This window comes from Lepisosteus platostomus, chromosome 8 (genome assembly GCF_059453375.1).
Source record: "Lepisosteus platostomus isolate fLepPlt1 chromosome 8, fLepPlt1.hap1, whole genome shotgun sequence".
In the NCBI taxonomy this organism is placed as follows: domain Eukaryota; kingdom Metazoa; phylum Chordata; class Actinopteri; order Semionotiformes; family Lepisosteidae; genus Lepisosteus; species Lepisosteus platostomus.
In genome coordinates, this window is record NC_142618.1 from 49648320 (window position 1) to 49662884 (window position 14565).

A 14565-nucleotide genomic window follows, 5' to 3' on the forward strand; every position below is an offset into this window, starting at 1 on the left:
CTTTATTTTAGCCTGGTGTATACCACAAAGAAGAATTAAATATTTCTACTGCTATAAGACAACACTGCCTTATCTAAACCCTAGAGTGTCCTCAGTGGACGTGGCTTGTCATTTGGTCTGTCATGGTGCTTTCCTGTCTTCCTCTTTGTGCATTTTAAGTCTATCCTGTATTCCATTCTGAACGTTTACCCTTATTTATCCTGCCTCAAGGCTCACTTTTCCTATGTATTCAAGAAGGCTGACATAACAACCTTGCTAAGAATCTTCTGTTAATTGTTAAATATTAGTCAAATTGCTAGGCCACGTGAATTTGTGGCCATTGTGATGTGACAAGGGACAGCTGTGCAAAAGTAAAGGGGTACTTTAAGGTGAAATAGAAAAATTTAGAAAATCCGACCCGTAACAGTATTGTAAAGACATAACATGTCCATCATGGTAAAGCCAGTCATCACATATTGAACATGAGTGGGCTATCCTTGACTGATCCCTGCCAAATTTTTCAAGTTCTTTTGGGAACGCATCTTATAGATTCTGTCCCAGGAAATGAGGGTTGCAGACAGGATTGCTGAAATCATCCACACAATATGCAAGTGCATTTGTGTCTACAGGTCATTGTGGGTTTGGCATTTAAATTGTGAGTGACAAGAGCATCTGAGTTCTTCACTCAGATATAAATGGGTTATTTTGGTCACTGGGTGTTCTCTAAGGCAGAGGGCTGTTTCATTTACTTTGCAGAACATACTGCTTATAGTACCGGTCGGTATAAGTGGAGTACTGTTCTGAGCATGGGTTGCTGCTTTAGTAAAGAATTAAACACAAATCAGCCGAATGAAAGAACAAGCCTGCTGCAGACAACTGTTGAAGAGGAGTCAAATAAGGAAGGGGTGAGGAACCCGGACTCTGTTTTAGCTGAAATGGATATACACGAGGACCTCCTTGAACATGTGGACAAAAGTAACAGGAGAGATTGCAGTTTCGCAACTGACCCATCAGCTAAAAAGAGCAGCTTGGAGCATGTGCCTAGTGAAAATTTATTTTGGACTTGTCCCATTCCCAATCACGGGACTCAGCATCCGCCTATTAATAAACCACTTTCTCAAAAGTGTACAAACAGTGAAGAAGGTGACGGAAAAACAGACATGAGCCAAAGGGACATCGGTTTTCAAAATCGCTCTATTGGAATATTTGCAGGAACAATTAATGGGGCTGAGGATAAGATTATCTCAGAAGATATGATAAGGGAAACTTCTGTGCAAGGAGTGCTTGCAAGTCGCACGGAGGAATCTGAAGAAAAGAGCTACGTTATTAATTCTGTAACAGAAATGCATTCAGAAAACCCGGTTCACTTCACACAGAAAAAAATGGCCAAGGACTTTTCTTGCCTTGAGAACTGTGTAACCTCAGACATTGAAAAAGCTGCCATAAGAGAGAAATGTCTGAAAAACAGAAATACTTTAGAAGAAAGTACTTATATTTTGAAAGAGGAAACCAAGGGACTAGTGGATGAAACACCATTTCAACCAGGAAATAAAGACACTTTAAGTCTGAGGAATGAAACTTGTCTGCAAGAACACAGTTCGTGTTTCACTTCAAATGAGGGGCACAGTTTTAAAACGAGGACCCAGACTTTCTATAATATCTGTCCAATAGACATAGCTGATTTAGAACATGAGTGGGGATCACCTTTTGCCACGCGGGAAGGGATTGCAGTAGACTTAAATCATTCATCAGCTGCAGAAAAGGGAATGTGGAATGTGGTGTGGTCTCCAACTATGGAAGATGGAATTTCAACACTGCAGCCTGTGAAAACAACAGCTGCTTTGGAGTCACAGCAGCCTGAGATTTCACTAGAAAATGGAGTGCACCAACACGTGCCGAGCTCATTGGAAAACAAGCCTATACGAGAGGACCTTTTTAACCAGGATGTGCAGACGAATTTTGGGACCACACGTGTAACAGGTCCACAGGCCTTGACGAGTGCAGACGGCGAAAACCAGAGCCGTTACAGTCTGACCTTCTCTGAAAAGGCAAAGAACGAAAAAGACGCATCTCCGAGTTTGACGGCTCCTTTGTCTGATAATGTGGATCTCCTTGGCCCAGGGTGTAATGGACCAGATTGTGTGGTTATTAATGGGAAAGTCGGGAGTGCAGAAACCTGTTATAGCCTTAATACAGCGGAGAAACTTGGCGACTCTGGGCCCGACATGTTGGGGACATTTCTTCATGAGTCTATGGGAACGACTGATGCACAAGTTAACGTGCCACATGGCAGTCCCTCCAAGCTGAAATGTACTACGTGTTTATGTAGTTATGACATCAAATCTTGGGCTTTAAGTTCACAAGAAACCACAGGCATGTGCAAGTTCTGTGATACAAGGGCAAAAGTAAGAGCTCTCTTAAATATGCACAATATCCAGTCAGTTCAGTCTGAAACTGGGGATAAAAGACCTGGTCTTGATTGGTCTGGGCAGGAGAATAATGATACGGACATATTGGCTGCAGACTGCTCCACATATCCAAAGGAGATGGTAAAAGTGACTTGTGAAGAGCAGGCATTAAAAATACCTTTCAGTGCCACAACTTGTGCATCAAGTGTTTTAACTCCGGGCCAGACAGAAGAAACAGATGGCTTAAGTAACCAAGCCCACACAGGACAAGAGGCTTCGGAATCTGAGGGGAGCAGGCTAAAATATGATCTGTATGATAATTCAGACAGTCTCGCTGATGACGTGAATCAACACCTGATCTCTAATACTCAGAAGGATCTCTGTCACAATGGTGAAAATAAAGGAAATAAAAATGGGGCTTTACCAGCTGACTGCAATAGTGAGAATAGCTATCAGGCAGCCACTGAATTGGTCCTCCCTGATATTAGCAGCAGAAGAATAATGGAAAAAAGATCTGAATCTTACCCGTTAGCAACATGGGAGCATTTAGATGATAAAGGTAAAATATGCCTTAAACAGTCTGAAGCATTTGACACAGACAGTGATGTCAGCTCAGTTTCTATAGCAGCAAGGTCAGATGTGAGTAGGAGGGTATTACATTATAGCAAGACTGGATTATGGGATACATGTTTGCTTCATTTAAGTGGAGATGATTTAGACACAGCATTTGACTCTGTACACGCAGCGAAGGATACGCAAGAATCTACTGAATCTGTGATGCAGCAGAGTGACTTGATAATGAAACATGACACGGAAATCTGCCAGAAGGACTCTGAAGCTGCTTTTATAGCTCATAATGGAGGCAATACGTTAAATGACAACAGGGACTTGAATAACAAATGCCATGCACTCTCTCCTGTGCCAAAATGGCCTGCAGTGCTGGAAAACTGCAAGTGTGCATCTCGGAAAAACAGCTGGCCAGATCATGGCTTCTGTGCTGTAGATTCTGATCAGTGTGAGCCTTCTGATGGCACATTATGCTCGTCTGCTGAATGCAAACAAGGAGTCTGTGAAGTACGAGATGCTGAGAGTGACAAGCAAGAGGCTGGAGTAGCAGAGGATTTTAAAGAAATACAGCTGCATCGTTTGCCAGAGGACTGGTCATCAACAGGCTTTAAAATAAAAGACCAAGTGGGAATTTGTAACGATACAGTTCTTGAATTGCATAATTACCAGGGAACTGTCCTAGCTGATCAACAGCTGGAACAACGGAGTGAAGCACATGGGAGAGATGAAACCGGACTCGTGATGTCTGATACAGATATGAGAGCTGTCACACAACAATTTGCAAGTGATGTTATAATAAGTAACGGTGGTAGGAGAACTTCGAAATCATATGATTCAAAGGACACGGTTAATGAAATCTGTAGCCATAATTTGGTGGCAAGTGCTGAAAAGGACATTATCCAAAGTGCTTTAAATGTGGATCCCGATCAGATAGATTTGTATGCCTCCACGCCTTCTTACGAAATGCATCCGTTTACTGAAAAGGACTCTCTTGAGAACACAGAAACGGAAGAGCATCAGGATAGAAGTCACATACCCAAAGGTGACGGAAACGATGGCATGCTAAATGTGGTGTCAGACTTTTCAGAAAACGGTAAAGAAAAGCAAGAAAAGGGGGTTTCAAAGGATTTTCTGCCGTGGTTGGAGGATCTGTCGCAGCATGAGGAGCTACAGCATCGGTTTTCTGAAGAAGGATCCCCAGAATGTCCAGTGGATACCATATGGAATATAAATTACTCCGATATTGCTATAGAGAGCAACCTGCTGCAGATGGCCAAACCCCAGGCATTTGTTGCACCACAAGATTTACAGGCTGCTGTAGCTTTCATGGCTGCTTATCCTTATAGTCTAATGGTTTCTGACAGTTCATGTTTGTGGGATTGGCAGCACGACTGCAGTGAACTTGTGAGTATTTAATTTTATATATATATTTTACAAAGTTGTGGTTTTTGCCTACATACCACTTTTTTCTTGTTGCATTTTGATTGTTCTTCAAAGTAATAGGTTTAGCTTTTTATCAGTCAGATGGTGATCAGCTTACTCCTGTCTACAGTTTAGATTTTTCAAACCTTGAAGTGAGAGCTTTTGGTCTGTTGAAGGTCAGTTTTTAGACTTTTACACTTTTTTAAAATTGCCAACATTACGATATGGTCTTTATAAAATGCCTACCTACATGTAGTATAGATTGAATTATGATTGGGCCTATATTTTAAGCATACCCCATCCAAGACCAGTCAGTACCCAGTCTGAGCATGAGCTTGTCAAAATGTTTTCAAACTAGAGTCCCAAATATCCCAAATCCTGCAGTCTGTAATGTGACTAAGAAAACTAAGGCAAGTTATGTAAAGTCTGTTTATAATTTCTGGTTGACCTACATAAATGTCTTATATCTGTAATGAAAGAGTTGTTACTACTCCCTCAAAAAACAAACTAAACTTAGGTTTTTTTAGGTTCCTTCATTTTCCTTTAATTTCTTCTCTTACCCTGTGTCATTTTCAAATGACTTATGAAATGTCTGACTTGTGAACCACAGACAGATCATTGTCCTTTCTGAGGGGTGCCAGTAGCCTCTTGCTTCTTCTGCACTGGCACACGTTCAAAGTATCCAGACCAACAAAGACAAAACAGAAAGCAAGCCAAAGCACAGCTGAAGTTAAGAGTATACGCAAGAGATTTTGAGGGCAGTCCTTGGTACAGTCAAAGTTATAAGTACTAGTGACTTATATAAAGGGGGGGAAAGGGTTTTGTCTGCTTCTATTTTGCATTTTTCCATGTCGCAATCAGTTATTGTAGATATTTCCTTTGTGAATGGTGTAGATTTATTTTACAAAATATTTTTTTAAATGTTTTTTTCCGATATGCAAAGAGATTTCAGACACCAAAATGGAAGTTATCTGCGGTTGCAGTGGAGTCAAAAGTAAAGCTGATTCAAGTAATGGTTGAACGATCATCAAAGATTGAATGCCCACGTATAATGTGTAGGACCAGGTTTTTATGTGCTTTGGAAATTCAGTTCAATTTATTTTTATATAGCGCCTCTCACAACAAGGTTGCCCCAAGGCACTTAAAGCTGTGAGACAGTACATGACATTACTTGATGTGTGTTTATTGCCACCACTCTTGTTAGGGCTGGAGACTAAGACCACCTGTTTATCTGCCTTCATCTGTAACCCCTTCATGTGCTAACAAGACATGTGGGTTTTGTTGTAGAATCTTATTTTTCAAAGTGAGCATTTTTTTTTCTGAGAAGGTACTGAATCTGTATTTAGTTTCACTGTAGAAAAATATTTGTGATCTGATTTGCTAGATCTTATGATTCAAAAATCTCTAAAATAGGAGTAAATTGGTTTATGAATGTCATTATGAATCTGGACTTCTGTAATGGAGAATTTAGGCCAGTCAGCTCAATTTTAACATGTTCTTCTGAGTGTAGGGGAAAAAGTGAAAAAACTTTCATTAAAACTGACAACATAGAAGGGTGAATTAACTTGCAATGAGAGGAGTCTTGATTTAAAATAGGATTTACATCTCAACATATTGAACAATATAACAATTTTCTGTGCTAAATTTCATCCAAATAAGCCATTACTCTTCTGTGTGTGTTTTTTGTTTTAAATGCAGCAGGTGTGAGATTGTTAAAGCTCCTATGGAGATGACATTCAGAAAATGAAAGCACACGGAACAAACCCTTTTCAACCATTTTTAGTTAAAATATTGTTTTGGTCAGAAATCTGTTGAATTTCAGAAATTTGTTTACATGGGGGTCTTGTCAGATGAGGTATTTAGTGAGAATTTATCCCTGTGTTTTGAGATAGCACTGCCACACCCAAGTCTTTATATTTATTGCAAGAAGAGTGAAACATAACTCAACATGTGCAGCCTAATTCTATTGTTTGAATTTTTTCTCATGCGCTCAAGGTGCTTTTAGAGATGAAATTTCATGTTCTTTAATCTGGTGTGTTGGACCTGCTGCTGAAAACCCATTTTATGTAACTCTCTACAAACTGTTTGACATCAAACAGGATTTGTCCTATGTTCAGGGCAACATATTGCTGTGTGTAGCTGTAGACTTGATCCTTTCTGAGAGGGTGGGATTTTCCTTAAACATTGTAATTTCACCAAGAACAAGTTTATCACTGTAAAACTACATTTAAGGTTTTAAGGTTTTAGTTGTGTAGGAACTCAGTTTTCAGTACTCATCCTAAAGACAAGACTTTAATTCCAACCCGTCTCTTAATGACCAAAACAGATCATGGCTGGTTTGATGGGATCATTTTAACATCATTGCCCGTCTCTTCAGTTACTGCTACTTTGAGAGACAGAGACTGAGAAAACATTCAGACACATCAGGACAGGACATCGCTGCATTAAGATATTTTCACTTTCTCATACTCTCATTTAAATAGTTGTGTAATTCTTTTTGAATATGGAAGGTTTAGCTTATCATGCCATACCACATGCGTATTTAAATTGCTAGGTGTTTTGAAGTATAATTTGATATATGTGTTTTTGGTGATTTCCCAGCATTAGTGAAACACAACAGTCCGTGAGCATTATTTTATTAATATTTCAGAATATTATTAACCAAGTACCAAAACAACGGTTCCCTCTGCGTACAAAATCCCCTGCAGGATGTTTTAATTTTAACTTAGTTCTATTTTTTTTCTCTGTCACATGGCTTTTGGGTTGGCATGTATCATGTCATCTCTTTACTTAAACTGCCATGAATTAAACAATTTTCCGAAGGCTTTACATCTGTCCATATTGCTGACGTACACACGTTATTATTATTTGAATTAAACCCAGCAGTAACCTTCTGAAAACTTTAATATATTTATAGCACCTTTAATATCAAAGCATCTAAAAACAGTTTACAGTGAAGGCACAATCAACAGTACATAGAACATGTTGAGACGCAGATAATTTGATTTTCTGTATTAGGTTACGAAATGCTAACTTGAAGTTTTTCAGTGACTTTTGAAGATGGAAATACTCTTACATTCTTGGCTGAAGTCTTCGTTAATATAGTTACTTGTAGGGTGTGTACAAAGCTCTATTACCCAGTGTATGGTATCTTGTAATGAGGATGCACAGCTTGCCAAGATTCACATGGGGAGCTGCAAATGGGGGTGGTGTGGTGGCACTGTGGCTCAGGATCTACGCCTGTGGCTAGAAGGTTGCCGGTTCATATCCTGCAGCCAGCAGAGGAATCCTACTCCGTTGAGCCCCTGAGCAAGGCCCTTAAGCCCTACTGCTCCAGGGGTGCCGTATAAATGGCTGTCCCTGCGCTCTGACCCCAAGCTTCTCCCCCTGTCTGTGTTTCTCATAGAGCGCAAGTTGGGGTGTGCAAAAAGACAAATTTCTAATGCAAGACATTGTATATGGCCAATAAAGTGATCTTATCTATCTTAATTCAGAATGGCGCACAATCCCTTACTGCAGGTCTTTTAGGTAGAGAGGACCACACTATTCATCCTTAACATTTCCAGAAATGTCTTTTTAAGAACATAAGAGATGTTGCAAACAAGACGTGGACATCTAGCCCATTGACCAGGTAATTCATCCAAGGATCTCAGCTCTTTTTTTCGTGAAAAAAAATCTGGATATTGGCTTTTACAGTTTGTATAAATTTTTAATGTTTAGTGTCTAAGAACGGTGGTGACATGGCTGACATGCTTTACTTTACCTATTTATGTCTAAAAAATAAAGTTTTATATACTTCATAGAACAGGATAGAAAGCAGATATTTCTGTTTTTTTAAAAACCATGGCTTCTTGTGTCTCCAATGGTGTGTAAGGCGCCTACTGATGTATTTTTAATTAAGGCTGTGTGTTTCATTAGCCTGCAGACTGTGAATATCCATTTGGAGTTTATGGAACACTTGGAATATTTAAAACTTTGTGTTTGATGTTTAAAATTGATTTATTAAGTACTTGTCCTTCAATCAGCCAAATGTCTGTCAGAAGTTTGGAATGTCTTGAACAAAAGGACTAGTGTTAAAATCAAAACATGCTGTCACCTTGGCCTTCAGAAAAATCAACAGAGGTAGTGCTTTTATTGATCTAATTTTCAATGAGGGTGAGGTGGGGGAATAGAGGTCAGAAAACCGTTAGGGAACAGTGACCACACCATGTTTTTTTCAGAGGTAAATTTTTTTCAAGGCATTTATTTCAGGCGAGCTGTCTATGAAGCACAATAGGTCAATTGCCGTTTAAGATTACGACCGTGAGCGTTCTTTCCACAGTCGATGTAAGGTTTTCTTAAAGTGACAATACATCATATACCTATTTGTGGTCTTGCGAAGTTATGAAGCTTCTTGAAGAAGTAGCAAAAAAGTTAATTTGTTAGATTAAATGTGATTGTTGAAAATTTGTATGAAAAGTAATTCAACTGTTATGATTTTCTATATGTCTTCCCCACCTTCTTGTATTTTACTAATGCATGAGAAAAAGCAATTATTGTAAGTCTTGAGATCAACAATAAAGTATACAAAAATAATACATTGTTCAGATATTTGCAGGCAGTCGCAACAATTTCTCTTGTTGATCTTCCAAATTTAAAACCCTTCACATTATCAATGATCTATTGCACACTTGCTGAAAGTGAAAACTTTTTAAAACTGTTTCAGGACCTCTTACCTTAAGACGTGCCAAATCGACAGCAGTAAGTTTCTGTCATGAAGCACAGTGATTAATTACACGATTCCATATTAAATGTTCCACATGCAAAGAGAAATAAGCGATTGGAATCATTGTCAGTGTTACACTCATATTTCTGTTCGATTTGTTAAAGAAAAAAAAAGTGTTGTTAACATAACCATTGTTCAAACTTTGTTGAGAATGATGAAGATATTGTTGGAAGCATCTGCTAAAGGATGGTGCCCCTGAGCTAATAATCTTAGGCACTAAACGTTAAAAATGTATATAAACTGTTGAAGCCAATATTCAGATTTCTTTCAAGAAACGAATGGCTGAGATCCTTGGATGAATTACCTGGTCAATGGGCTAGATGTCCACGTCTTGTTTGCAACATCTCTTATGTTCTTAAAAAGACATTTCTGGAAATGTTATGGATGAATAGTGTGGTCCTTTCTAACTAACTAAAAGACCTGCACTAAGGGATTGTGCACCATTCTGAATTAAGATAAGATCACTTTATTGGCCATATACAATTTCTTGTATTAGGAATTTCTTTTTGCAGACCCCAACTTGCTCTCCATGAGACACACGGACAGGGAGAGGAGCTCCGGGTCAGAGCACAGGGTCAGCTTATATACGGTGCCACTGGATCAGTTGGAGTTAAGGGCCTTTCTCAGGGGCCCAACGGAGTAGGATTCCTCTGCTGGGATACATACATTGCAGCCACAGGTGCATATCCTTAGCCACAGTCCCACCACACCACCCAGGAGTGGTTAAGTGTTTTAGTTTGCAGGTTTATCTGTCTTCACACCTGCAGACAGACAATTTATAGTTCTGTGGAAATGATTTGTGGAGTTCAGGGACTGATAGCAACATATAGCAGACATAACTTATCTCTGTTTTTTATGTCCAGAGTTAAGCAATAGGTTTTTGTTAGAGTTGTACCTTGCTGCAAATAGAACGGAAAATGACATATGGTGGTCCGATAACATTTCACTTAGTTCTTTTATTTCAATTGCAATGTTTTCCACGTACGTGTGAATACTGCAAAAGTATGTATGTTAATAAAAGAAATGTAAACTGAAAATGAGCAATTTAGAATAGGGAAAAAATATAAAACAAATATAATTAACATATTTGGATTTTCAGCTAGAAGTTTTGTGCTGCAGATTCAAGCATATTGAGCAGATGCCAAATGTATAAAACAACTTAAAAAGGAGGATGCTGTTCTCTTATGATCTCTTGACTTTGGACTATCTCCAGTGTATGAAGATTAACAAGGGGTTGATGATAAATAATGAAGAGGGAATTTGCAGATACGATGATTGAATACTTTTCACAGCTTAGAAATTAAATGATATGACACAGTATGCCTAGGGATGAAGTAAGACCTTGCCTGATATTGGCAATCAGCTGGAGCTGATGTTATTTAACTAGCAGTACTTGATGCATGAGGATGCTTCTATTAGGTCTTAAGAGCAGGACTGGCTCCCACTGATTGGAAAATTGCTATACTTAAAATTGTTATACTGCTCTAAAAGAAAGAACTGCGAAATTACAGGCCAATCAGTCTCCGTTTTATGGAGAGAATGTTAAGATCTAAATTAGAATATTTATCTTTATAATATTATATCAGGAATAGGCAAGGACTTTGAAAGGGCAGGTCTTGTTTGACTTGTTAGAGTGAATAGACTTTAGTAAACAATGGTTACTAAAAGTCAAAGGTCATTGATAAAGTATATTTAGCTTTCCAGGGTTAAATTGATATGGTTCCACAAAAATGCTAATTCTCAAATTGAAAGCTGTAGGAATTCAAGGTGATGCATAAACCAGGCCTGCAGTAATTATGCAGTGCCATGTAGGATCTGTTTTTGACCAACTGCTTTCTGATTTGCATGAATGATCTTGATTTTAGTTCAGTAAGGTCTCAGCTTTCACAAGGTTTTGGTGCAGAGAACTGCTGCAAATAGCCAAATTCATATATAAACAAGCCTATCACTATACTGTTGTGTAATGTACTATGGCATTAGTTTGTGTGGTTGAACAAAAGTAACTCTCATATAATTTTAAGTATTCATGTGTTGGCTTCAACTTAATTAAAATAACATTGACTAACTAAAAGACACATTTGTAATCACAAACTTAGAAATAGGCTGCATGAATCCCTGCTCTGCATCCAGAGGATGCATGCACTTTCTCTGCCTTCCTGATTAACTGTGAAAAGGACAATAAAACTGACAGTTAGCCTGTGAAGTCATCTCCAGCCTGTCATTCCCCATGCCACAGTCACAGAGACCTGGGAGCGTTAGTTACAATATTAAATTGAGACCACTTTGAGATGCAGATGCTGGGTAGTGGGTGCTTGAGCTGGCAGCAGGAAGAGGCTTACTTACTTAATTTGTCTTATTTCCTAATCTGTTGTCCTGATAGTTTGAAAGTAGCCCTTAATCTTTGGCTCGGTTGCATCCTGCCCCGATCTTTTTTTCATTCAATTGAATGTACTGTAGTGTCAGGAAACCTTTTAGATGTGTAGATGACTTAAAAATAAGTGCATTAGCAAACACGTAGGAAACTGCAAAGGCATCACTATAGTACCACCACTATGGTGGTGAGCAGACACGAGGTAAATCAAATTTAATATAGACAAGTGCAAAGAATTGGATGCATCTAGTAGACTGTACATTCTAAATACAAAATGGCACTGTTTTTGAAAAGATTATAGGAGATTTTGTGGGCTCATCATTGTCCACATACAGGGAGCGGAGAAAAGATTGAATGAGCCGAGTTTAGAAACTGCAGGTTACAGCACATTATTTTTAATTGTTTTCCTGTTTTTTGTACTAAGCCAGGACTACTTCTGGATGCTGAAGCGGCATTGTGTTTCCAGATTGGGCGGAGTGGGAGCACAGTGTTTCAAATCAATTGGACACAACCGTGCTCTTGTAACATGAAGCCATCCATTCTTCGGTTGTAAATCATTTTTAGACTGATATCTGTTATCCATACACCCCTGTGACCAATTCAGAAACAATATCAACAGAATTACACACACCAAACTTTCCCCAAGCAGTTTTTCCTAATTTGATTGTGGACAAAGATTCCCTGTAGGTCTTGTATTAAATTGTGGTATATGTGACTATGCACTTCCCTGCACACAGTGGGACACACTTGTTAAGGACCATTCTGTAGTTTATTTCACCAAACTTTTCACTCATCTATGTGATATATTTTTAGGTTTTCTGGTCTGGATTCAGTTTTGCTCATTCATCAGTCTTCCGCTTCTGTGCCATGTTCCCCAAAGTGATCATTGGGATCTGTAAAGTCCTTGTATGCAGTGCCACACTCTGCCATTCAATGCTGACATCCTGTCACCTCTGTTTCATATACCATACTTGCAAGAACTGCCAACAACTGGTTGTATGATTGCCTTTGCTTCTGACCCTTGACCTTTGGCCCTTTACCACATTCTGTCTGCTTAATCCCTTTGGTGTGGTTTGTTCCAGTATTTTTGGTGACAGTAACAATAACATCAAAGAAAAACAACAGCAATTTAATGTACCCTGTAACTTGTAACACATGTAGGATCTCAAGTTGAGAATAAACACAATTAAAATACATTTTACAGTGCTCGCAGTGTTTCCTGTATTATGTTAAGGTTATGTGGTTAGAAATTGAGGAATTCCTATATATAGTGGAACTTTATATTGCTGGGAAACCTTTTGGGGAAGAAGACAACTGGACTGTATTTTATTTTTGCCAGCTGTCCTTGTAGTGAGTAAAGTTTATTTTGGGAGTTTGTAACTTAAACCTTGTGGCATGTCAGTTAGCAGTCTTACTTTATACATGTATCCTCTGGATCCCACGTGTTTCAGGCGGCCTGAAACAGAATATCAAAACCATAATGCGTCAAGTGCCTTTGAAGTCATCATTAATGTTGGAGTTGCAACCCAGCACATTCAGAATCATAAAGGATGCTGTGCTCAACAAGAAAAAACATTATAATTACAACAAGAACCACATTATAATTAACTACAGTGATTAATAACATTCTGAACATGGCTAGGTGGTTTTATCCTAGTGAACAAGTTCCAAATGTGATTGCCTTCTACTTAAGCAGGTAAAATGTTTCCGTAAACGTAGGAGTTCATTCTGCTGCTGCCATCATTAGGGACCCCATCAGTAAAGATGAGTTCGCTCTTTGTATTCCCTCTACCATGCTTCAGAGATAAGGTGCATCTCTTTCTTCATAAACCATACCAAAGTGATAGGTTGAAAATTATGAACTGTCTGTAAAACTTTGCACTTTCATGCATATTTCAATCTGAATTATCAATTTTTGGTGCTGATGAGAGGCTTAATATTGCTATATAACCTTTGTGTTATATATAAGTTCTGTTGTGCCTGTTTTCCTTGAAATGTGCATTTTGATTTACTGAAAGTTGTTATGGGGTTGTCCTCGAAAGCTTAGAATTTCTATCCATTTTGTCTGATGGGTAATTCTACTAGTATTTTTATCGGTTAACTCCAAACATTTTTTTTATTTTGGGATGCTCAATGTCTGAGCTATGATTGAGATTATTGCTGGTTTTTCTTCTTTGTTTCCTATTTTGCTATAAACGAAGGATCTTTGAATTTGATTTTGACTGTCAGGGTACAAATTCCAAACACTGATATCAAAGCAAGTTGATGGGATTTTCACAACACTTTTATTAGTGCCCAGTAACTCAACAACAAACACCTGTCCATCAAGTGCCACCTGTCAGCCAAAGGTCCCAATAATTTTCCTCCTTCAAAACTGAGAGATTCATTAATATCAAGTTGATTCCCTTGAGGGCAGAACTGAATTGATATTTAAGTTTTGCCTATAAAATAAATGCAAAGTCGTTGTTGATATCAGTAATGTTTTTTTATGAGAAATGATTAGAGTTTATAGCATAAATCTTAGGTTTAGACTGTACTACCCCAATACTTTTGGTGGGCTCTGTATTTAGTCAGACTAGGTGACCAGATACTTGTGTTTAATAATGTTGTGTTTGACCAGTTGGATTCAATCCTTTAGACCATAGTCTTGTTCCTGTTGTGCAACAGTTTGTATTTTAACCTGGTGATTAAAGTGATCAGGCTTAAGAAGTACAAGAATGAATTATGTTTTGTAGCAGCAATCCATGTCCGTCAGTGTTTGTTTTTTTTATAGATCCGCCCTAGATGGTGTGTGATGGCATTTGTAACCCTGGGACCATTGACTAAGTTCCACTAAGGTCTACAGGCTTAGAAATGGCCAAGGCATCTCCTCCTGAATGCGATTTATAGGCTCAAATCTGCTGAAAAGCTGTAAGAAGTGGGAGAGTTTCGTGCAAATGTGTTTCTGAAACTTGTTGGCAAACCTCTATCAAAAACTAAATAAGCAAATTTAGCTGTTATTTATAACTCATTTTCATCTTAACACAAGTTTTAAAAAAATACTCCGCAAAGTG

The 14565-nt window shown here is 38.4% G+C and overlaps 1 protein-coding gene across 6 annotated transcripts in view; it reads left to right on the top strand.

Moving 5' to 3' along the window:
- larp4b (La ribonucleoprotein 4B) overlaps window positions 1-14565 on the top strand; it is an 87675-nt gene that overhangs the window by 30468 nt on the left and 42642 nt on the right. Inside the window, exon 1 of one of the 6 annotated variants that reach the window (XM_088643792.1) lies at window positions 680-4358. The exons of 4 other annotated variants lie outside the window; for them this stretch is intronic. In XM_088643792.1, the coding sequence (XP_088499918.1) occupies window positions 786-4358 (3573 nt within the window). In that variant the 5' untranslated portion in view covers window positions 680-785. Of the gene's footprint in view, window positions 1-679; window positions 4359-14565 lie in introns of those variants that run through there. One more of the 6 variants, XM_088643791.1, reaches the window with a different exon arrangement.